Source organism: Typopeltis vanoorti, chromosome 16 (genome assembly GCF_054136105.1).
Source record: "Typopeltis vanoorti isolate ZY-2024b chromosome 16, IOZ_Tvanoo_1.0, whole genome shotgun sequence".
Taxonomy (NCBI): Eukaryota; Metazoa; Arthropoda; class Arachnida; order Uropygi; family Thelyphonidae; genus Typopeltis; species Typopeltis vanoorti.
In genome coordinates, this window is record NC_143564.1 from 88,356,818 (window position 1) to 88,383,656 (window position 26,839).

At 35.9% G+C, this 26,839-nt stretch overlaps 1 protein-coding gene across 2 annotated transcripts in view; it reads right to left on the minus strand.

Moving 5' to 3' along the window:
* IntS3 (integrator complex subunit 3) overlaps positions 1 to 26,839 on the minus strand; it is a 598,644-nt gene that overhangs the window by 425,523 nt on the left and 146,282 nt on the right. For both annotated transcript variants that reach the window (XM_090406089.1, XM_090406090.1), the window contains one exon: positions 18,384 to 18,525. In XM_090406089.1, coding sequence (XP_090262215.1) covers positions 18,384 to 18,525 — 142 coding nt within the window. The remainder of the gene's footprint in view (positions 1 to 18,383; positions 18,526 to 26,839) is intronic.

The following is a 26,839-nucleotide window of genomic DNA, read 5'->3' on the forward strand; positions in this document are numbered from 1 at the left end:
GTCAAATGCATTCAGTACGTTAAGTAAAAGATTTATGGAAGGAAAGTAAGACTGTGAGCAATTATGTCGGAAGCTGATGGAAGTTTTTCACTTGGCTATGCTACCAATTATATATTTGGTTTAATCCTTTATCCAAGTGTAAGCAAACAAAGTTTACACCTGAAGTATTTTCAGGACTGGGGCAACTCATGATAAAGGTGGAATAAGTTCTGATCACTTGCCTTAGTATTTCCCATAATGCACAGCACATCTCCTTGCAGACATGAATAATGCTATGCATTAAGAGAAGGGCCACTACCCAGACCAGTTTCAACCTTAATTGAAATTCTCTGGATTAGAGATAGTTGATGATGGAAGATTTTTCACTTGGCTATGCTACCAATTATATATTTGGTTTAATCCTTCATCGAAATGTAAGCAAACAAAGTTTGCACCTGAAGTATTTTTCAGAACTGGGGCAACTCGTAAAAGTGGAATAAGTTCTGATCACTTGCCTTAGTATCTCCCATAATGCAAAGCACATCTCCTTGCAGACATGTATGATGCTATGCATTAAGGGAAGGGCCACTATCCAGAGCGGTTTCGATCTTTAATGAGTTCTCATCAGTGGGAGCCAGACCCAGAGGTGGTGATACTAAGGTGGAGGTAATGCAGAAGTCATAGCACCATATGCCAGTACTAAGGCAAGTGATCAGAACTTATTCCACCTTTATCATGAGTTGCGCCAGTCCTGAAAATACTTCTGGTGCAAACTTTGTTTGCTTACACTTGGATAAAGGATTAAACCAAATATATAATTGGTAGCATAGCCAAGTGAAAAAACTTTCATCAACTATCTCTAATCCAGAGAATTTGAATAATAAGGTATTGACACCTTTGGCAACTGGCATATGGTGAAATGACTTCTGCATTACTTCCACCTTAATATCACCACCTCTGGGTCTGGCTCCCACTGGTGAAACCTCAATAAAGGTCAAAACCGGTCTGGGTAGTAGCCCTTCTCTTAGTGCATAGCATTATACATGTCTGCAAGGAGATGTGCTTTGCATTATGGGAGATACTAAGACAAGGAGTGATGAGAGCTTATTCCACCTTTACCACGAGTTGCCTCAGTCCTGAAAATACTTCAGGCGCAAATTTTGTCTGCTTACACTTGGATAAAGGATTAAACCAAATATATAATTGTTATGTCGGAAGTCTTCTGGGAATAAGTGCCACTTGTGTGGGGTAAGTAAAAAGTATGAAAGCAGAGTGGTGACAGTTGATAGAAAGGTGGGAAAACATATCAGTGAATCTGTTCGTGGGAGGGCAGTGCTGGAATGTCAAGAAAATGAAGAGGAAGTCATGAAAAAAAATAAGAGTTCAGAAGATTGCAGCAATATCAGGTGAGTGGCAGAGCTGAAAAAGTGTAAGGTAAGAAAAAAGTATGTATGAAAAGTGAGAGGAGTATGGAGAAAAAGTTTTATGGCAACTCTAAAAAAAAGAGGAGTGCTTAATGAGATCATAACAAAATCTTGTACCTGATGCTAAGTTAATAACATTAGTGAGACTTTCATGAAACAAAAAAAAAAAAAAAAGAGTGAAAGGTTGATTATTTTGACAGGTAGAAATGACTTGAAAGGTGATAAGCATAATATGAGAAACCATATGAAAGAGTTATTGGAAGAAGCAAAAAAGAAAAGCGAGAGAATAAAGATTATGCACACCAGATGCCATAATATGGCAGAGGTGAGTGTTGTTGCAAATGCATCATTGCATAGACTGGGTAGAAATGTGCAGTTCATATACCTATGGAGTGAATGTGATGGAGGGAAGTACTTATATACGGTTGATGGATTGCATTTAAATGGATTTGGAGTTAGGTGCATGGAGAAAACATTGTTCACCGAGTGTGGAAGTGCAGTCAGGGAAACTAGAGCTATTTGGGGGAGGGGAGGGGGGGTAGATATTCTTATTTTTTAGAATTTATTTTTCAGGATTCGAACCCACACCCAACATCCAGCCAAAAGTAGATACACTAACCACTCGGCCAACCATGGCATATAATTGAATGGAGTAGTCAATACAAGGTGTCGGCTTATGGAGATAATGCAGTTTGTGTATGTTACTGCCAGAAGCATCAGGAAAAAAGAGAGAGGAGTTTTTGGTATTGTTTGGTGCAACCTGACTGAAGTTACAAGGATGGGGTTAGTTGCACACTGCCCATCAATCTGATAAGAATTTGACCAAGCACACCAGCATACATCTCCACCCTAGCTTAACCTATTTTTTAGCTAAATTAACTACTTAACCACATACTCATGTCTGCTGAGTATGCTTCAGACTAAACAATTCTATAACACCTACTGAAGACTATTATATACATTATATACATTATATATATACACACACACACACACATATATTAGGGGGCTCTGCCCCCTGGCACCTACAGCACCAACCCCCCCCCCCCCCCCCGTGTTTCAGACTGGTAGGCTGGTTCTCCTTGAATTGTGATGACTCGAATTTCGAAGACTCAACACTCAGGTTAGCCCCTGAATGTTGAGTCTTCAAAAGGGGGGATTCTGGTGCCCACAGCACCAAACAGTTGCCAGTTGCTAAAAGGTGTCACACCTTATTAAATTACTCTGGATTAGAGAAAGATGTTGGAAGTTTTTTCCACTTGGTTAGACTATAAATTATATGTTTAGTTTAATTCTTTATCCAAGTGTAAGCAAACAAAGTTTGTGCCTGAAGTATCTTCAGGATACTTTATAGTCTAACCAAGTGGAAAAAACTTCCAACATCTTTCTCTAATCCAGAGTAATTTAATAATAAAGTGTGACACCTTTTGGCAACTGGCATATGGAAATATGAATTCTGCATTGCTTCAATTTTGGTATCACCTCTGGGTCTGGCCCCCACTGAAGAGATCTCAATAAAGGTCGAAATTGGTCTGAGTAGCAACCATTCCCATAATGGATAGCATTATACATGTCTGCAAGGAGATGTGCTGTACATTATGGGATACTAAGGAAAGTGATGTGAACTTAGTCCACCTTTGCCACGAGTTGCCTCAGTCCTGAAGATACTTCGGGCACAAACTCTGTTTGCTTACACTTGGATAAAGGATTAAACTAAATATATAATTTATAGTCTAACCAAGTGGAAAAAACTTCCAACATCTTTCTCCGATGCTGAATGTTGTTAGTGAATTCAACTGGTACTCACAGTTGCATAAAAATGCAACTGTCATTATCAGTTCATCTATTTTCATTTTGCAAAAAATGAAGGCACAAAGAATTTAAAATAAAAGTTCAAGAGTAAATGACTATACAATGACATTACATAAATTTACATAATGAAATAAAGAATTTAATGTAAAACACTAATATTTCATGATGAATATCTCATCACATTATCAAAGTGAAAACACACAGCAAGAACTGAAGCTACATGAAGCAAGAAGAAGAAGAAACTGAACAAAAGTTACACAAAGTGCTCCTGTTCTACTGCTATTTGGCCAGTCACATAGTACTATTAGGACCCCACAGGAACTGAGGAGATAGTCATTGACACAATTATAAACAAAGATAACAAAGGCAAAAGAAAGCAAAACTCATTAGAAGATGTAAAAGTGTATGGCACACAAGTGTTTAACAAGAAAATTACTGAATTTAAATTTACAACTAATATTAAATTAAGATTTCTGCATCTAGAAATGCATATAGAGACACACTGAAACCATACCAAGATGCTATGCTAACAGTACGTTCAATTAAGTATAAAGTAGAAACAATTATTCATATACAGGGAATAGAAGGAAGAAATATGACATGCCAAATGAATTAATTATGGAATAGATGTATGTGTATATAAAAGAGGAGATTAAACATATATGTAATCAAATATATATAAAAAAGAAGGGGGGTAAATATATATATATATATATATACACATACAACAAACCCAATGAAAATGTTTTGTGTAAGCATTGCAGATACATATTACAATTTGAATGTAGGATTACGGATGAGAGTTCACAGTCACTGTTAGTAATTTTCAGTATATCATTTTGGTTAAGATATTGATCTGATTCCGAAGAGCTTCTTTGAAAAGTACCTCAAATTTGAAAGAACTTGTATGAAGAATTTTTGGGTTGCCCAATAGGATCCTGTGGCTATTAGAAACTCTATGTTCAACAAGACCAGATTTCTCAGCTTAGAGGAAATGGATGTATTTCACATGTTCTGATCATTGAATGTCTATGGTATGACCAGTCTGAGTGATAATAGGAGAGACTGAAGAAACAAAGACTCTGGTACTCTCCCAGGTGAGCCAAATGCAAAAGTTTGTCTTTTGTGGAAAGTAGGAAAGAGAAAAATTGGCCTGAAGATTGTATGGAATTCAAATTTTTAGAAATTTTAAGATATGTTCAGAGATAATATTTATATAAGGACCAGTGATTCTCTTGGTATCCAATGATGGGCTATTAACAGGAGAACAATTGTCCATGATGCACTGTAATTTGGATGGAAAATATCCATTCAGAACCATGTTGTCTTTTAGAGATTGTAATTATTGTCTGAGTGTGTCCTCAGAGGAACAGATAAGCTTCTTTGAAGATTGGATGACATGTCCTGTGGAAAAGTCTTGACAAAGCTGAGGTTTTGTGAAGGGTGGTGCATAGTCCTGAAGAATATATCTTCTAGTGAATGTTGGCTTCTTATATACTGAAAGGCTGAGAGTGCCATCGACATTCCTCTTTACCAGCAAATCCAAGAAAGAAAGGACTCCATTATTTCCCTTTTCCTAATATAACTTTCATTTTCAGGAAAAGGTTGTAATTTTATCGAAGAAACTGTCTAATTCTCTATTTGCATACGACTAAACAGCAAACATATAATCAACATAACAAAACCAAGTGGAGGGACAAGGGGCAATGGTAGTGAAGTGATATTCCTCCAAGTGTTTGCAATATGACAGAAGTGGTGACAAGGAAGAATCCATGGAACAACCTCCACCTGCTTGTATCGATTACCTTGCAGGAAAAGTATCTGGAACAAAATTCAAATAATTTAAGCATGTCAGCTGGAAAAATCCTTACAGAGTTGAATAGTTATATTTAATAGAAAGTTGGTGAAGAAGGGAAAATGGAGGATATCAGATGGAAAGGTGGAGGTCCTTCACATCAGTGATGAAATCTGCAGTATTTATGTAAGAAGGAATTTTTCTCTTATAGTGGAGAGTATGTTAGATAGAAATTCAGAAAATTTATATATAGGGCTGCCAATACAGTCAACCATTGGCCATAAAGGCAAGTCCTTTTTTATGTATTTTAGGTAGACCATATAGTCAAGCAGTTCAGAAATGAAAAAAAATTTTAATTTTTGAAGGTGTCATCATCCAACAAATTTGTTGCTGTCTAGCAACTGATTTAATTTGTTTACTTGTGACTAGTAATAGGTTTATAAGTAGACAGATCTCAGAGACGAATATTGTTCTTACAATTATATTCTGATGAATCCACGATAACAGTTTAGAGTAAAGCTTTTATTTCAGATCTTGAAATGCTTAGAAGTTGTAACTTTGCACTATATAAAATATGAATCACTTTCAACAGTGATTGGTTAGCAGATACTACAGACAGAAGGTCACATAAGTTTCTTTCAATTTGTGGCATGAAATCTGCATATGGGATTTTTTTTTTCCTATGATGGTAAAATTATGTCCTTTGGCAAAAACATTAATTTCATCTTGAGTAAGTCTGAGATTTGACAGGCTGACTACCCATTTGTTAGTAGTCCAACTGGAGTGGAAGTGGAAAATTGGTTTCCACTTCTAAGGCTATCATATTTTTATATAAGATTTTGCTTGGAACATGTAAAAGAACATGTGGAGTTTTTGAATGCTCTCTTTGAAGATTATTTAAAAATGTTTAATATGACATTATATAATTCGGGAGTTAAAATTCTTTGGAGCCCATTATCTAAACTACTAATAGTAATGTTAACATATATGTTTGTTCCTTAACATATGAGGGTGGTCTGAAAAGTTCTCGGCCTCAACCATAGATGGCAACACTGTCAGCAAGGTTTTTTTTTCTAAGTTGGTACATCTGTCATAAGCATCCATGTGAAATTGCAAGTCATTCTATCAAGTAGTTTTTTGGCATCTGAAGCAAAAGTGTTGTCTGTATCCCTTGAAATGGATAAAACAGAGTATTGTGCAGTCATAAAATTCTTTGTAAAAGAAGCTTTAACGCCAAAAGAAATTCATTCGAAGTTCATAATTTATGGGCACTCTTCTCCTTCATTTTCAACAATTAAGAAATGGGCTGCCGAGTTTAAATGTAGCCATACCAGCCTTGAAGATAATCCACGTGAAGGAAGTCCAAAAAGTGTAACACCATCAGAAATCATTAATTAAGTGCATGATATGGTATTGGATGGCCGAAAGTGCATAAAATTCCTGAAACTATAAGCATTTCAAAAGGACATGTAAAATATATTTTGCAGTAGGAATTGCAAATGAAAAACCTTTGTGCAAGATGGGTGCAGCACTTGCTCACAGCAGATCAAAAACGCACTTGCATGAAAATCTCTGAACAGTGCTTGGAGCATTTTAACAAGAATAAAACTGACTTTGTGTGTCGATTTATTACTATGGATGAGACTTGGATTCACCATTACACACCAGAATCCAAACAGCAGTCAAAATAGCGGACAGTAGTTGGTTGTTCTGCGCCAAAGAAGACAAAGTCAGTTCCATCAGCAGGAAAGGTCATGGCATCGGTGTTTTGGGATGCTAAAGGCATTTTATTTATTAATGATTTAAAAAGGGTAAAACAATAACTGGGGAATATTATTCTGATCTCTTAACCAGACTAGACAAAAAAATTCGTGAGAAAAGATCCGGTTTGCAGAATAAAAAAATCATCTTCCATCAGGACAGTGCACCTGCCCACAAAGGTGTTTTGGCAATGGGAAAAATAAGAGATCTACACTATGAATTGTTGGAACTTCCACCCTATTCCCCAGATTTGGCTCCCTCTGACTTCTATCTCTTCCCAAAACTAAAACTCTTCCTTGCTGGTCAGTGTTTTTCTTCGAATCAAGAGGTGATTGCAGCTGTAGAGGGGTATTTTGCAGATATTACTGCAAATCACTACAGGGATGGGATAATGGTGCTGGAGCATCACTGGAATAAATGTATTAATCTTAAGGGCGATTATGTTGAAAAATAAAAAAAATTTTGAAATTATAAATTCGTTCTTTCATTGTGTTGCAGAGAACTTTTCAGATCACACTCGTATATAAATATGGTTGTAAGTATTATAATTCTAGTCTTGTAAAAAATAAAAATTAACAGGTTTTGTGATTCATGGCAGTAACTCATAAGTCAAGTACTGTAGCAAGTGACTAACTATTCTTATTACAATAATCCATGGGGGACACAATTCAACCTGATATAACTCCTAACTCTAATTTTACTTTTAAAAAGAGGTATTTAATGGAATACAATCTGCCAAATTTGATGGGATAGTGTCAATATATCATCATCAAAGTCCTAACATGTCTCCTTAAGAGTACAGGACACTAAGATAATATGAAATGAAATGTTTAAATTATTAATAATCCACTATTAACAAATCTTCCTCCAAATTAGTCTGTTATCAGTAAGGACGCTAAATATTATCAAATCTTATACTTCGGTACTCTAAGGCATTTCTAACAGCATCACTAACCTAGATCTTGGTCTTCCTATGTATAATTTTCCTGCAATCCTGGCATCAAATACTTGTTTATTATTATTATTATTTACCATTTACAGAAGTACAACATCATCTCACAAAACCAATACGGCTTTCAGAAAACAAAAAGCACTATCACATTATGAGAAGATATCACCAACGCAATAAACAAAGCTCTCGACAAAAACAAGTATGCCATCCTTATACTGCTTGACTTAACCAAAGCATTTGATACACTTAAACATGACATACTACTCACCAAACTATACTCAATCGGTATAAGAGGAACACTGCAAACATGGTTCAGGAACTACCTCGCAAACAGAACACAAGTAACAAAAATAAGTATATGTCACTATTCAACATATACATAAATGATGTTCATAACATGGCCATAAGAAGTCAAATATTTCAGTATGCAGATGACACTGCACTGCTAGCAATCCACACAGACATCAACACCTAAATGAAATCACAACATACTTCTACCAAAACACAATTATAATCAACGGCACCAAAACACAGATGTTGATAATACACATCTGTCATACCCAAGAATCATGCACCCCCACACCACTATCAATACACTGTCACACAACGCTGCATTAACAACAAAAAAAACTGCCAATGTCCTGAAATCAAACCTGTAACACATGCAAAATACCTTGGTCTCTACATAGATTGCCACCTTAAATGGACAAAACATATAAAATACCTACATACCAAACTCTGGATCATCGCAGCAAAACTCTTCCAGGTAAAAGACATTATTCCATCTAATATAAAAAAACTCCTATATCACGGTATCTGTGAATCCCTACTCAGATACGGTATAACAGTCTAAGCAAACACATCAAACAGCCACCTAACAAAATTAGAAATATTACATAGGAAAATTGTGTCAACAGTGATTTGGACACCTTACACGCAACAACCAATATTCGACCAGCACATGATGATACACAAAATCCTGAGCATAAAAAATCTGAAACACTACATAACATTAATAAAGAATTACTTCAACATCACCTATCGAAACAACAGAGACACATATCGTATAACATGACCTACAACAACTCTCTACATCACTACACCCTTCAACAACTCATGCGGTTCTTTTGTGAGATTGCATCAGATACCCACGCAACTCAACAATCTACCAAGAAATTTAAAACCCATAGATAACTATAGAACACTAAAACACAAACTCTGGAATATATACCAACAAAGTTAATATACCATTAACACTAATATACACATCACAAATTACCAGCATGCAATGTCTACTTTCCATCCATAAATAGTAACAACAACATAAATAGTGATGGCTAATCCCACTCTCTTCATAAAATCTAACCCAAGCTTCGAAGTAGGTGGGATTAATCCACCTCATTCATCTACACGTAATCCTCAAAATCAAAGACTGCAGATTACATAACAAAACAGTCAGTAAGGTGTATAACAATAATGAAGATACTGATAACATTATTCAGATAAGCTCTACAAAGCTTCGAGGAAGAAGCCACCCAAAGAAACAATATTATAATCAATTTAATAAAAAATGAATCACTGTAAATATGAATGTGAAAAAAGATGTAAAACACAATGTTAATATCATTATTTATGCAATTTAAGTAAGATATTTTCCTAGCACTCTGTACTGAAAAAAAAAATTATATAGATAGATAAATAATTGTGTAATCTATCCTGTGTAACTGAACTATAACTGATTATAAACTATTATTACTAAAACTATTACTAAAACTATTATTACTAAAACCGTTATTACTACTAATAACATACGAATTGATGAACTATATGACTTGCGCACCGTACGAAGTATGCAATAAATTGGAATCTGATTTGAACCACAAGTGAAAAATTGTAGTATTATCTTTCAAATTGTATGTAATATATAAATAAGTGTCTGCGTGGTTAGCCTAGTGGCTTTGCACTTCGTAACCATATGCCTGGGGAAGGAGTGTCCCAGGTTCGATTCCCATCGAAGACGTGAGGAACTTGAGGATCTTCCTCAGGCATAGCCAAATTAGCCGGTCTTGGGCACAGGCAATAGGGTTTTTTCCCACCAGTTTATCTGCCGTTTTTCATCCCGCAAGTAGGCAAACTGGTCCCTGTGAACATACGCTTCTACAGCCAAAAATATACCCCCCCCCCTCTTCCCTAAGCGGCAGACTAGGCGGCAGGTCGGTTGAGAGTGGTACTAAGTAGTCGCATCTCTAAGTAACACACGGACCCTGCACAGGAAGAGGGAATAACGCGCAGTGAAAGAAGAAAAAGATTATATAAATAAGTATTATATGTATTATATAAATTGTATGTATAATTAAATTGTTTGTATATGTATATTCCGTATTTGCTGGCATATAGGACGCACCCCCTTTTTTGTACACATTTTTTAGGAAAAAAACTTTATCACTGAATATTATAATGAATTTACAGTATTTCAAATATAAAGTAATAAGTAGATCTACTTTCAAATACCTAATCTAACTAGGAAAGAGTACCCACCTTTTAATCATCAAAACCCAGAAATTCATCTCCAGAGCTAAATGAAGAGACACTTGAAATCTCTTCTAAATCAGAATCTGAGTCCTCATACAACAAATTGTCCTCTGTACCATCCAGTGCATTACTAATTCCCCACTTCTTAAATGATTTAACTCGTGGTAAAGGTGGAATAAGGTGTGCTTTGCATTAAGGGTAAATATTAAGAATAGTGATCAGAGCTTATTCCACCTTTACCACAAGTTGCCTAAGACTTGCACTACATGCAGGTCATCCAGACCTGCACTACTTGCAGGCGCAAACTTGACTTTCTTGTCTGTTTGCTTACTTGGGAAATGGATTAAAACCAGGTTTATATTCAAAATAGCTTGGTATCTTTAATGTATATTATACCCAAGGTAAAAAACTTTCTACATCTATCTCTCATCCTGAGATTTTTATATTTAATAAGGTCAAAGCACCTTATGATAACTTGTTTTGGTAAAATATTTATAAGCTCTGTATTACTTAAACCTTGTTATTTCTAGTGGTGGGTAAGCTCAGTTTTAAGAGGTCAGTTTTATCTTAGGGTGAGGTACTATCAGGATGATTGACAAGTGGAAGTGCAGGTCCTTTCTGGTCCCTTGCCAGAAAGGACCTGCAAGTCAAAAGTAGATCTTGAATGGCAAAATCCATACTGGTGGTTACTGATTAACTGATGGGCCTCTAAGATAGTGGAGAAGTTGGCTATTGATGACCTTCTCCATTATTTTGAAGAGGATTGCGTTGATGGCAACTGGTTGGTAGTTTGACAGTAGACTTCTATCTCCCTTTTTTTTTCTTTTTTTTTTGGAATAGGCTGCACATGAGATATCTTCTACAAATTGGGATAAGTAACAGTTATGCATAATACACTGTAGAGACAATTCAGGATGTTAGCTCTGGGACACAATGTTAGAACAAAAATGGACAGGTGCCATTGGGACCAGGAGACCTTTTAGTGTCCAAGTTTAGTAATGTATTTTTTTGTCAAAAACCACCGAGGCATATGGTGATTGGATTCCAATATGGTAAGAGGCGATTTCCATTGGTCATCAATGCAAGAGTTTGAGAAAAGAGTAATACCAGAAGGTCAGTTTTATCTTCGGGTGAGGTGCTATCAGGATGAGACAGAAGTGGAAGTGCAGGCCCCATTTGGTTCCTTGCAGCCAACAACCTTTGCCTTGAAGGGACCAGAAGACACAGCTTACATTTGAACAGGAGGCAAGTTTTATGCTGTTGGCTTTTAATGAAATCAGATTTGAATCTGCTGATGACTGTGTTGCATTTGCTACATGCTTTGGTATAGGCTGGGTATGAAGCTGGAGTTCTTGATGTGAGCTGCTGGTGGTAAGTTGAATTTTTTTTTTTGACTGCTCTGATACACTTTCTGCTGAACCAGGGCTTGGAAAGGAGACAAGGATTCCGAGTAGAATAGGAGATGAAGGCCAATGAAGATCATTTCTGTGACTCATTCAGATCAGGTTCCAAAGTATTGGATGAGTGAAGAGGGTTGTCAAGAATTTGTGTAGGTAGATGAACAATTTGCATTAGGTCACTGATTATGGCAAAAATTTCTGTTCTCGTCGATGGATGTTATGGTAGTCAAGGTTGCCGAGAAAGATGAACTCACTATTTGGATGACTGAACTGTAGATGGTCAAGAGGAATGGAATGTGAAGGGGTCTGAGTAGTTAATAGAGTTTCGAGAATGGTAAATTCAGCAGATGTATATTACTAGTTGGTGCAAGGAAACTTTGTGTAATACCTCTTTCATCACACCATCCTCCTATACCTCTTTCAATTCTAACTGCTGACCTAAAACTTAAATACAATCTCTATATTGCTCTGCATTATGTCCCATTTATACCATATTAATGTATCATTTTGAACAGTCTCTAGGCACCTTGTCATACGTTTTATAGATCTACAAAACTTATATACAGATTTCTGTTATATGTCCATAATTTCTCAACTATCTGCCTTAAAGTGAAAACATGATACTAACAATACCTCTTAGGCTGGAACTTAGCTTTTTCTTCTTCAAGGTTTTTTTTTATTATTATTATTATTTTTTTTTTTTTTAAGTAGTACTAGGGGTGTATGGAAAGGTAGCGCCTTAGTATCGATGTCAGCCGCTGATCTCAGGGTCAGGATGTTGGGCTCTGGTCCTCACATACACTCAACTCTCACTTATGGCTCCAAGAAGTTGGTAGTGCACACCAGCGGCCACACCCTGGTAAACCGTCTCGGCTGGTGGACTAAACTAAGTGAGGGTATCAGCAATATAGAATGCTGTAAATAGGGAATGTCACCCCTTATGTGCACGAAGTCTGGAATGGCCAAGATGGCAGAAGAATCAAGACTGACTGATCAATGGCATGACAGCAAGATGTGCGGCACATCGAGGGCACACTCCTGACATCTAAGGGACTTGTGGCCAGCCATCGTGGAAGAGATCAGAACCTCACCACGTATTTATCCATTGTCAACCATGAAACACACCATGTCACAATATGAAGTTAGAGATGTGGTTGAGACCCCTGCAACCATCAACTCTTATAGCTACAGGGAAGAAGAGCTTGAAACTGGGAATTGTAAGACAAGAACTACTAAGGTAGTGTATGAAGATAATATCCCAAACCCTCCAGGGAGGATATTCTCAGATATCCCTTGTCTGAAAACCAGGAGCAATCTCTTGAAAATAGTAACATGGAACGTCAGAACACTCTACGAGGCAGGCAAATTAGATAACCTACTCCAGGAATTAGAAGTGATGAAGGCCGATATTACAGGTATCAGTGAAGTGAGGCGGACAGATACAGGCATAATAAGAAGAAAAAAATCACACTATAATCTACTCTGGCAGTGACTTACCCCTTAATGGAGCAGCGCTTGTCCTAAGTAATAGAACTGCAAAATCTCTACAGGGATATTGGCCCATAAATGACAGAATCATAACATCCAAAATAACTGCACAACCATTCGACTTGTATATTATCCAAGCATATGCACCAACCCAAGATCACCCAGATGAAGAGTTGAAACAATTTTATGAAGACATCCAAACTGCAATCTCCAGTGCTAAGTCAGATGATGTTATCATACTGATGGGCGACCTAAATGCAAAAGTGGACTCAGAAAAAAATCTCAATTTACATGGGAAACCAAGGGCTTGGAATCAGAAATGAAAGAGGTGAAAGATTAATTCAATTCTGTGAAACCAATGACCTAATAATTGCCAACACACTGTTTAAACATCCTCCCAGAAGACTATATACACCTGAAAAAGCCCTGGGGACATCTATAGAAACCAAATTGACTATATAATAATAAGCAAAAGATTCTGAAATGCAATAACACAAACAAAAACATATCCTGGAGCAGACATAGGATCGGACCACAACCCAGTGATTGCAAAAATCAAAATAAAACTTAATATACCAAGCCAACCATTTAAGGGAAACTTATAATTCAGACTCACTTAACAACCTAGAAGTTAAAGAGTGCTTTATAAAAGAATTCACAAAATCCCTTAACAAGTCTGACACCACAACTTACACAGAAAATAGAACGCCAATTGATGAAATTAACATGAACTGGCAAACATTCAAGAATAGCATCAATGAAGCAGCCAAAAATACACTCCCACAATTAAAAAGGAAAAGGAATAAACCTTGGATGAATGAAAAAGTACTAACATTGATGGAACAAAGAAAAAAGTTAAAGAACAAACCTGAATATAAAAGCATGAATAAAGAAATAAAAAAAGAATGCACGAAAGCCAAAAGAGGAATGGATTAAATATAAATGAAAAGATATAGAAAACACAGAAGCAGAAGCAGAGAAAAAATGTGTGAAAAGATCAGAGAAATGACAAGCAGGGCAAATACAGCAAACCATGCAAGTGTCATTAGAGACTCAAGAGACCATATTCTAATGGATAAAAAAGAAATCATGGAAAGATGGATTGAATACACAAGGAAATTATATGAACAACAAAGAAATGATATTCCTGAACAGACTGATTTAGAAGGACCATCCATTTTACTCTGTGAAGTTGAAAATGCCATCAGAAAACTAAAACCACATAAGCTGCAGTGTCATTAGAGACTCAAGAGACCATATTCTAATGGATAAAAAAGAAATCATGGAAAGATGGATTGAATACACAAGGAAATTATATGAACAACAAAGAAATGATATTCCTGAACAGACTGATTTAGAAGGACCATCCATTTTACTCTGTGAAGTTGAAAATGCCATCAGAAAACTAAAACCACATAAGCTGCAGGAATAGATAACATCTTGGCAGAATGGTTGAGCTCTCGATGAAGGAGGACTGAAATTTCTAACAAAATTACGCAATAAAATATACGAGACTGGATTTCTACCCAAAGATATTAATCACTCGGTTTTCGTTCCAATTCCCAAAAAAAAAAAAAAAAGCTACAAGATGTGAAGAGAGTTCAGGACAATCAGCCTCATCAGTCAAGTATCAAAAGTGCTCCTATACGTTATTCTTGAAAGAAATAAAAGAAAAATAAACATAGAAATAAATGATACACAAAGTGGCTTCAAGGAAAATGTAGGTACAAGAGAAGGTATTTTCAACATCAGAACCATCATAGAAAGATATCTAGAAAAATGAAAAGATGTGTACCTCTGCTTCATAGACTACAAAAAGGCATTTGACAATGTCCAACATGAACAATTAATTGAAATCCTTTCAAAAATAGGCATGGATGGAAAAGACAACAGGCTATTAACTAATCTTTACTGGGAACAGACTGCATCTTTGAGAATAAATAGAGAGACCTCAGAAGAATTCCCAGTTCAGAAAGGTGTGAGACAAGGCTGTGTCTTTTCTCCGATTCTCTTTAACCTATACACAGAAGAAATATTTAATAAAATTAGTAACCTCAAAGGAATCACTGTATGGGACAGAAATATTAATAACCTAAGATATGCAGATGACATGATTCTTCTAGCTGAAAACAAATGTGACCTCAAAACTCTTATAGATGAAACCCTCAAGTATAGCGAACAGTATGGCCTCAGTTTCAACTTTAAGAAGACAAAAATCATGATAATTTCAAGAGAAAAGAAAATACCAAAAATATGCATCGATATAAAAGGAAATAAATTAGAACAGGTGCAAAAATATATATATATATACCTTGGACACTTGATCACAGAGAATGGCAGGACAGAAGATGAAATTAGAAAAAGGATTGAAATCGCAAGGTCAACTTTCAACAGTATGAAAAATCTACTAACAGCTAGAGAATTAAATCTGAAAACAAGACTAAGAATCTCCAAATGCTACATATGGTCTACATTATTATATGGAGTAGAGACATGGACACTCTCCAATCTGAGTGTGAAAAAACTGGAGGCCTTTGAAATGTGGATGCTGCGAAGAATTATGAGAATATCATGGAAAGAAAAAAGACAAATGAAGAGGTACTAGAGACGGCAGGCACCTGATGAAAGAAATTAAAAAGAGAAAAGTTAGATATTTTGGACATATTCTGAGACATAACTGCCTACAAAGGACACTTCTCGAAGGAACTGTTGAGGGAAAGAGAGGAAGACAAAGACTGGAGTGGATGAAAATTATAGAAGACTGGACCTATCTCTCATATGAGGAATGCAGCAGAGAGGTGCAGAATAGGACATGGTGGAGACACATGGTAGTCAATATCCTGGAGGGAGAAGACACCTGACAGGAACTATGAAAGCCCTACTATAGCCATCCAGAATTTGACCTGATTTATGCAGTGCATGCACTGTACAGATGTGGAGATCTGAAAGTTCTACTTTAGCAAAGCTTGACACCTCCATACTTCAGCACTAATGTTCGAATATCTTCTACAGTAGCAACCTTTCTATATTTCAGCATTTTAAAGGCTTTTTCTACCTCAAGTAGTGATGCATTCTTGACCGCATTATCTTCAATTTTTATGTGACTTTTACCATCTCCATTCCTGTTGGAGGTTAGTGAATTTCCAAGCTTTTTCACTAGCCTCCCAAAACACCTTTTGTCACCTCCTATATTCTTAAAGAAGTCTTCCCATGATTTTTGTTTAGCTATCTTACACATGCCATCACTTTCTTGCATTTTTCTCTGGATTTTCACAGAATACATGCTGATTTACTTGCTAGGTACTTCTGATATTCTTTTACACAACTGCCTCTTGAACGTCTCGGGTCCACTATGGAGTTTTAATTTTTTTCACCCCATGCCTCCATGGCAGCAATCAATATTTTTTTCACATTCTGCCACTGAGTCTCGGTTCTTGTTTTCAAACTCTTTCATTTTATCTTGAGTAATATTTGCATATCTGGATCTAGAGTTCATCTCTGAAAGCTAGGTGCTGAACTATTGTTCTTTTTTAAAACTTTTGTACATATATATATATATATATATTTGTTTTTTTTTTTAAATTTCAATAAGACATTCAATTTCATCCTGTTCAAAACTAAATTGTGATCACTTACTATTTCAAATCTCTTATACACTGTTGTATTCTGAACCAGCATGAAGATGTTGCTATCAACAATAACGTAGTCAATTAAATTTATTTCTTGTGTGTCTCTCTCTTTATATGGGAATTGGTGCGCATCTTTATTAATAGCCCACATCCTAAACAGATATCTAGTATTTTTCCCTCTGTAGAGCAATACATTTGAACTCACTGAATGTATTTAGATTCTACTGTGTGTTTGACATGCCCTTAAAGGATCACCTGCAACAGCCATTTCAGACTTTTGCAAATGTGATTTAGCCATCTCATATAGAGTCAGCAGGGTTTCTCCTCCTGAAAACTTGAGTTATGCATTCTGAAAACAGGCAAACCAGTTCAGAATAGCACATGTAATTAACAGACATAATACACTAGGACATGTGGCCTTAGTTGTTTTGGATGTAATCCCAAATATTAATGACAATAACACAGCCACTTCAAGACTTCAGTAAGTAAGAGTTTCACCAGGCAATTAAAGCCATATATCATGGGTGCCCAGGTAACATTTCTTCCCACAAGGAAGGTGGGCTTCTATGGTGGAAGTATTAGGTTTGGAAAAGCTACACTGGTGTAAACTGGATGCAATGCAGAAAGCTGGAGTTGACTTGGCTGTGAGATGCTATATATGTATCTTTTCTATTTCCTGGTTTTTCTGCACTGTATGGAAATAATCTTGTGCAAGATGAAGATGGCCAGTGATACTTAGCATCAGGTGAGCCAACCAACACATGGTTGCCTATTTCCTAATCTCTCATTATTTCCAAGGCCTCAGAGACCAGATCTGGATAATGCTGGAGTTGTGTATTCAATCTATCATATTCTCATCTCCTCAAATACTGATGAAAAGAGAATGAAAATAAGTATGAAAAAAAAAAAGTCCCAACAAAAAAGTCATTGCTTGAGGAAAGAAGCAGCTTAAAAAAGTTCCACATTTAGTTTCTAAAGCAAAGTTTCTGGATTTTGTAAAAAAAAAAATAAAGTAAAAAACCTTTGCCTGCACAAGGCACTTATGTGCTATAGGTCTGCAATCTTTAGTAGGCAACAGTAAAAAAACATTTGGCCTCTAAAACAACCTGAAGACTGTGATTAACTAATAATCTCACTAGCAATATGGGAACAACAGTTCCCATTTCACAAGCAAATATCCTCTGAAAGCAACTGAACTGCCATAAATCATTTAGCTAAGTTAAGAAATAACTAGAAAGTCAGAGCTGACGGCACAAGAATACTGAAAACCGGAGTTAATTTGGAGAATCACTAATGGACAGTCTTTTAATTGGTAAATTTAACAAATATAGTATTAATTATTAACTTTAAGTTAATTAGTTTATTATGATGTCTAGAAATAGTTGCATTGTAAGAGGAATGTTGTTTATGTACCAAACAATGCTAGAATATGTTATGCATCCAGCATATTTTTAAATATATGTTCCTGAAGCAGATGCCTATTTAGATTGAAATAAACATCTCAACAACTTGCATAAACCATCAGTATGAAGTTTAACTTTTCATTGTTGAATAACAATAACTGTCAGAAGGAATAATATGCTAATCAGGATAACAGCAGTATGAACTTACCTTTTCTCTAAGAAGTGAAACACAAAAATCTACTTCTCTCTGCCTAAAAGTTGCTAACATCGGATTACCATGGTCCACGATAAGGCGTAAATATGTATAAACTATTGTTGCAATTAAGATAGGAAATTTATCAACCCATGTCCTAGAATAAAAATACATAAAAAATAGGTCTGTGTTAATAATATATACTAATAAATTCCTCAGGGGAAACCAAGTAAAATATGAATGTTATGTTTAGTAAAACAGTAAATTAGAAAACAAATATACAGGATCAAAATAACTGCAACAATTTCATATTTTTTAAGATTAATGAAGAGGTAAGCTCATTCCTAGACTGATTTTTACCTGCAGTAAAAAAAAAAGTTCATTATATTTAATGTTGTGTATGAATCACCATGTCAGTGGTGAATCAATTACAATGCTAGCAGAAGAGCAAGAACAGTGGATAAACGTCATACTCTGGAAAATCTGTTCGGGCAAATCTGAATTTACAGAGCTGTAGTATGCAAGATATGATGAATTTATTTTACAACCCCCCCCCCAAAAAAAAATCAAAAACAGAAATTTGAATCTCGTTATTTCTTAACTGTGTATGATTACTTCAGAAAATGATATGTCTGAAGGCTAAAAAGCAGCAATTTTATTATTATTATTATTATTACAGTGACCTTCATGGAGTTAGTAGATTAATTGTGAGAGGCCTAGTCAACCAGCATGTCTGTCCTATTGAACTTTGAAATCATTGACACTTCCTGCATACACAATGCACTCCAGCAATGCTTTCCACTCTCCATGTAAAAAATCTACTTTTCACACCTGTCTTCACCATATCTTTATACAACTTCCAGGGATGGCCTCTTGTTATTCCCACCTTAATGTCCACTCTTTTTATAATTCTTTTTGAATTAACCTGGTAGAATTCTTTAACCAATTGAAGATCTCCAGCATATTTTCTTCCTCCTATTCACCAGTCTGTAATCCACATTCCTCAATCGCTTCGTATAACCAACACACCAGTGTCTCGATATCACTTTGGTCATTTGTGTTCAGATCCTCTCTAGTGTTTCTACATCACAATGAAAACTAGGAAACCAAATTTGAGCAAAACAGTTATTGTGTAGTCTGACCAAAGCCTTATATAGGCACCACCACCTCCTTTGTATAATATTTTAAATTTGTAGCACACAACAGCAGCAAATTTATGTATGTTAAGAAAAGGCTATGAAAAAGAGATGACAAACAAGACAGGTTTAGGCCCAACAGGGAACTGACAAAACTAAACGTGTTATATAAAAATTATGCATAAAATTACCATGTAAAAGCAATATCTTTAAATTAAAATAACCACTTGACATTCAACCTTTATATTAAGACCATTATCAGTGTTCCCAAGGGCAGCAGTGGAAGGGATGAACGAAGAGAGGAGAAATTTGTTCTATGGGTTTGGAGTTGAATTGTGAGAAGGTGCTCATTGGCTGCTGCACACATTTGGATGGATTTGACAGAGGGTGGGGGAATTATTGATGAACAGAAGTATTTATAGAAGAATCAAAATTTTTCTGATCTCTTTCTAGTGAAAGGTCAAATGTGGCATTGAGTATTGAGTGTTTGGAATGGTTGGAAGAAATTTAACATGATCAGCCATGCTGATCATGTTAAATTTGGACAAGTAAGAAGCCAGGAGCATGGTTTTTATTGTATTTTATTGTATTTTATGTAATTTTATTTGAGCATGATGCAAGTTTCCTGCTTTTAGCTCTCTCAAAGTCAGTTTTCGATGTGGTGATAATTTCCTTGTAGTAATTCCAGGCTTTAGTATAAGCATTATAGGATGATGGAGTTTTGGATGCAAGCCAGTTGTAGTATATCTGACTCTTCTTTTGTACAACCTTGGCACATCTGTGGGCGAACCAAGGCTTAGATAGAGGATGGGAATTTAGGGTGGAGTGGGGAATAAATGTTTCCCTGCAATAAAAATCGTTTCAGTAATTCATTCTACATATAGGTTTGGCTCAAATGGCTGGAAACAGATACATAATGATTCACTACCTTATGCTTCAAAGTTACTATTTTAGTCAACTGTTGATCCTAGCCAGAACTTTGGCAAGGGAAAGATTTAAAAAATAAAATTAAATAAACACAACTTATATAAGTGGGACTACATTAACAGGTCTTGGTTAGGACTTAATTCTGAAAATTCTATTATTTTGAGTTTTTTTTTTCTTTCTTTATTAGTTTTTTATTTTCTGAAAAACACTCAAGTATTAGCCTATTGTTCTATTCTTGATTTCTGTATCAATTATCTGATCACTTCCATGGATTTTAGGAAATGTTGGGAGTTCTACAATCCTGTTATTTTATATTTTGCCCCATATTGTAAATTGTAATGCGAGTTGCAGATGGGGCATCCATATCTCTGGGGCTTTTAGGCATCATTTTTGATGAGATTGGGGTAATGGATTAGCATATCACAGGTACTTTGAATTATGTTCAAAGACTTTGGCACAATATAAGGAACAGGTATAATAAATTTAGTTTAATCCTTTATCCAAGTGCAAGCAAACAAAGATTGCATCTGAAGTATCTTCAGAACTAAGGCAACTCATGGTAAAGGTGGAATAAGCTCTCATCATTCCTTGTCTTAGTATCTCCCATAATGCAAAGCACATCTCCTTGCAGACATGTATAATGCTATACATTAAGGGAAGGGCCACTACCCAGACCGGTTTCGACCTTTATTGAGGTCTCGTCAGTGGGAGCCAGACCCAGAGGTGGTGATACTAAGGAGGAAGCAATGGAGAAGTCATATTTATACGAGTTGCCAAAAGATGTCTCACCTTATTATTAAATTACTCTGGATTTAGAGAAAGATGTTGGAAGTTTTTTTTTTTTTTTTTTATAGTCCTGAAGATACTTCAGGCACAAACTTTGTTTTCTTATTATAGTCTAACCGAGCGGGGAAAAATTTCCAACATCTTTCTCTAAATCCAGAGTAATTTAATAATAAGGTGAGACACCTTTTGGCAACTTGTATAGGTAGATATGACTTTTCGATTGCTTCCACCTTAGTATCACCACCTCTGGGTCTGGCTCCCACTGACGAGACCTCAATAAAGGTCGAAACCGGTCTGGGTAGTGGCTCTTCCCTTAATGTATAGCATTATACATGTCTGCAAGGAGATGTGCTTTGCATTATGGGAGATACTAAGACAAGGAATGATGAGAGCTTATTCCACCTTTACCATGAGTTGCCTTAGTTCTGAAGATACTTCAGATGCAATCTTTGTTTGCTTGCACTTGGATAAAGGATTAAACTAAATTTATTATACCTGTTCCTTATATTGTGCCAAAGCACATCAAGGAGATGTGCTTTGCATTATGGGAGATACTAAAACAAGGAGTGATGAGAGCTTGGTCCACCTTTACCACGAGTTGCCTTAGTCCTGAAGATACTTCAGGCACAAACTTTGTTTGCTTACACTTGTATACAGGATTAAACTAAATTATAGTCTAACCAAGTGAGAAAAAACTTCCAATAAGGAACAGGTACCTTTTCCAGTCAATTCAGTGGCAGGTTTCAAGTGAATTAGCATGTTCAGAGAGGCCTGATTTTTCCATAGCTGTCATTTGTGTTGTTCTTATTGGGATTGTGTCCTGTTTCTATTATGTGTAGGGTGAGTTACAGGTACATCTCAGTTGTATACCAAATTCGATGTTAAGGGTCTGATCCTCGAAGGGAGCAGACCCTTAGAGTACCTGAGTAAATTTTTTGATTTTGTCGGTGGTGTTTAAATGAAGCATTAAATACTGCATTTTTGTCATATTCTATTTTTTAGGTATATGCCTGAGAAGAATATAATTAGTAAAATTCTTGAGAAGAATTCTACTGATTGTGTCCTGCTATAATCATTCTTTATAAAAGTTTTGCTTATTATTAGAAATTCATTTTTAGGGCCTGCTCATCAGACTAAATAGTTAGAGCTTGAGTTTTGTAAGTGCTAATGACACTAATTTTGTGCTAGATGGTGGTACAAGTCCATACATATGTACTAGCCCATGTGCATGTAGCTTTATGGTATACAACAAAGGACAGACACCTTGACAGAAGATGTGTGACAAGTGTATCCAAGAAAAGGTAGTAATTTCAATGGTGAATTTAATGTAGCTGTGTCATTTAGGAGGCTTAGGAAGGTATCTAAAGTTTGACACCTGTGCGGCCAAATAGCAAATATATACAACGAATTAACAGGTTTACTCAGCTACTTTGAGGATCCCTTATAGGAGCTGAGTCAAGTTAACCAAAAAGGTGTATACTAAATCTGATACATCAGTAAGTTATCCTATATAAGGAAAACAGATTGTACAGATACCTTTCCTTACATCATACCAAAATTCAGTATTGAACCGGGGTTCGATTCCCATCAGTGATGTGAGGAAAATTTATCTCTCTTTTGACTGAAAGTGAGTTAGTGGTCTCATACAGAAGTAGGGGGTTTTTTCATCCCCAGATTTTCACCTGTGGGTTTTTCGTCTCCCAGAACAGGCAAACCAGCCCATGAACACATGCATCTACAGACAAAGGACACACCGGGAGGCATAGGGCTAACCACCTTATCCCCGATACAGTAGCGATTAAATGTAGAAAAATCCTCAACACAGCAAGGTAAAAGAAGGGAGAAGAAATATGAATAATTCTGGTAGTATGTGTAATGTAATCCATAAAAATGATGAATAGCAGTGAAAATTGCATATATCCCATGATTGGAGTAGAGCTCTCATAGTACCCATATATAAAAAGGGAAATAAAACTGAATGTGAGAATTACATAAGTATTTCCCTACTGAATGTTCCTGGTAAGATATATGCAAGTATACTTGAGATATAAATATAAACTAATTATATATTTGGTTTAATCCTTTATCCAAGTGTAAGCTTCTTTACCCATAATGCAAAGCACAATAGGAAGTGATGACCCTTATGGGTAGTGGGTCACTTCCCTTAATAACTAAGGGAAGGGTCATCACCACCCATGGGAAGTGACCCTTATGGGTAGTGGGGCAACTCATGGTATTAAGGGAAGTGATCCACTACCCATAAGGGTCATCACTTCCCATTGTGCTTTGCATTATGGAATACTAAGGCAGGTGATGAGAAGTTATACCACCTTTGCCACAAGTTGACCCAGTCCTGAAAATACTTCAGGTGCAAACTTTGTTTGCTTACACTTGGATAAAGGATTAAACCAAATATATAATTAGTTTATATTTATATCTCACGTATACTTGCATATATCTTACCAGGAACACTCAGTAGGGAAATACCTCTGTAATTCTCACATGCAATTTTATTTCCCTTTTTATATATGGGTACTATGAGAGCTTTACTTGAATCATCGGGAATTCGTCCCTCTGTCAAGGCTTTCTGAACTATGCAGTAACTATGCACTGTAAGACTCTTATACCACCATACTTCAGCATTTCTGGTTGAATATCATCTACTCCTGCTGCCTTTCCACATTTCAAGCCTTTGATTGCTTTTTCTACTTCAAGTATGGTTATGTATTTCTGACTGCATGCCTGGGCAGTGTTTTTTTACCGCTGTGCTGTCATCACTGCTTGTTTCATTTAGCAGTTTTTCAAACTCCATACTTCAAGGATATCTTTTTCTCCCGTTTTCATGTCACCTTTATCATCTCTAACTCCTTTTACAGCACTCTTTCCTCCATTCCTAAGCTTCTTCAACAACCTCCAGAATATTTTGCCACCTTCTTGATATTTATTTTCTATATTCTTGCCAAAGTCCTCCCATGACTTTTATTTAGCTAGTTTTACACAGTGTTTAGCATTCTTGCATTTGTCTCTATATTCTCTAAGAGCACAAGCTGACTTATTTGACAGGAACTTTTGATATGCTTTCTTCTTTTCCTTCACTGCCTCTATAACTTCCTGTGTCAACCATGGAGTTCTCATTTTTCTATCCTTGCAGATAACTTCACCACATGCCTCTCTAGTTGAATCAATCAGGGTTTTCTTCAAGGATTGCCAATGAATCTCCAAGGTTTGATTCCTGTTCTCAAACTCTTTCATTTTTTCTTCAGTAATCTTTGTGTATTTTAGTCTACAGTTCACATCTGAGAGCTGCTCAACTTTTATTCACTTTAAAACTTTCTTATATGTTATTCTTTTCAATATGAAATTCAATTTTATCCTGCTCAAGACTAAATAGTAATCACTTCCAATTTCAAATCCTCTGTACACTCTGGTGTCCTGCACCAGGAAGAAACATCACTATCAACACTATCAACAATAACATAGTCAATGAGACGTTTCCTATTCCTTGCCTCTTCTCTCCATGTGAATTTGTGCACATTTTTATGTTGAAACACAGTGTTAGTAATAACCAGTCCATGTCCTGAGCAGAAATCCAACAGATATTTGCCATTATTATTAGCTTTGCTCTTTTCTCCAAATTTTCCAAAAACATTTTTGTATGTCTGACAATCACTTCCTACTCTGCTATATAGATCCCCAACAAGGACCAACTTTTCCTTTTTCATTGTGTCAGTAGCTTTCTCTAACGCCTCAAAAAATTCTTCCACTTCTACCTTAGTAGAACCTTCTGTGGGACCATAGGCACAAATAAGTCTCATTGTCCAGTTCCCCATTCTCATATTTGCCCACATTACTCTACTTGAGACTGACTGCCATTCAAGAAGATTACCCTCATATTTTGTGTTGAATACTATGGCTACTCCTTCTTTTCCTTGATTGTCATTGCCCGAATATAACATTTTGTATTTATTGCTCAGAAAGATCTCACCAGTTTTGGTCTTTTTTGTTTCAGTCACCCCTATTATGTCGATCGGGTACTTATCTAATTCCTCAGCTAGCTCCATTTCTTTGCCATTCAGGCTTCTTGCTTATATTATACTTAAGTATATACACTAAATATTGCTCAGTATAACATTCTCATTTACATTGTGTAATTCTAGCTTGTCAAACAGCTTTTCTTTTGTTGACTTATAATGTGCCTTTTCCAAATCCAAATTCCTGTTATATTTTGAACTATTTGTCTTCATGTAAAAATTTGGTTTTGATAACCCCTATTTAGCCAAAACCCAGCTTGCATACTTGAAGGTTTCTTTTTCTTCAACAATTTGTTTCAGTTTTTTCTTTATCAGCCATTTTTTACTGCTGCTGAATAAAGTGTGTGTGTGGGGGGGGATATATATATATATAGCGTTGATATGGCAAAATGTAAATTTAAGCACAGATTTATACTTAAATATGATGTTTGCATAATGACTTCTCAGTGTCCTGAACAGAAGCATAGTAGGCACTTAGCATTATTATCAGTGTTTACTCTCTCTCTCTCTCTCTCTCTCTCTCTCTCTCTCTCTTTTCAGTAGTAAACCAGTAAAGCAAAAAATGAATCACAAAATTTGTATGTCTAGGATTCATTTCCTACTCTACTGGTTTACTTCAACAAGAACTGATCTTTTCATTTTTGTATGATAGCTACACTCTCTAATGACCTGCAGAATCTATCTATTTCTTCACTAATACCGTCAGTGGCACAAATAAGTTACATTTTCCAATTTTCTAGTTTGAAATTTTCCAACACTGCTCTACCTGAAATTGCCTGCCATTCAAGAAGCTTATATGCATGTTTACTAGTGAATACTCTCAGGAATCCAAAAATACCACTTGCTAATGGTCATAAAAAATTATACTTGCCGTAGTATGATTGTGATAAAAGGTGGGTGGGTATATCTCAACACATAGCACTGTTTCATTTCAGGAACAATGGGAACATCTTTAATAGACTTTTAAACAGCCAAATGCAAATTATGTGCAATAATTTGTAAGATCCAGCAAATTTCTCTTTAATTTTGCCACTAGTTCAGTCTTTTTTTTTCCAGCACTCTCTTTTTTCCATTTCACTCTCTGATCTTCTGTTCCAATGCCTACTAACCACTTATTATTCTTCTCACAAGAGAGGTTTCTTTATTTCACTCTCTGATCTATCAACTGAATCTATCTGATCTATCAACACTGCAACTGAATTTTAAAAAAAAATTATGTAAAACAAACGCCTCTTACAATTTTTATCTATGTATCTCATATAGTCATGTTGTACCATCATTTATTATTTGGTTTAAATTAGCTGTATACAAGACAGTTCAAACCAGTTTTAACTTACGGATCTAAGAGCTGGGTCAGAAATAAAACACTTGACCAAAGACTAGAGACCGCAGATATGAGAGTCCTGAGAAAGATTAGAGGCGTGAACAGATGGCATCAATAGCAATATCATATTAAAAACGAGGATATCAGGAAAGAACTTGAGTGACCATACCACCTGAGATTAGCAGAGCTAATCTCAGGTGGTATGGTCACTTAAACAGAATGGGCGAGGAAAGATTAGCAAAACAAGCGTTCTCTGCCAGGTTGGCA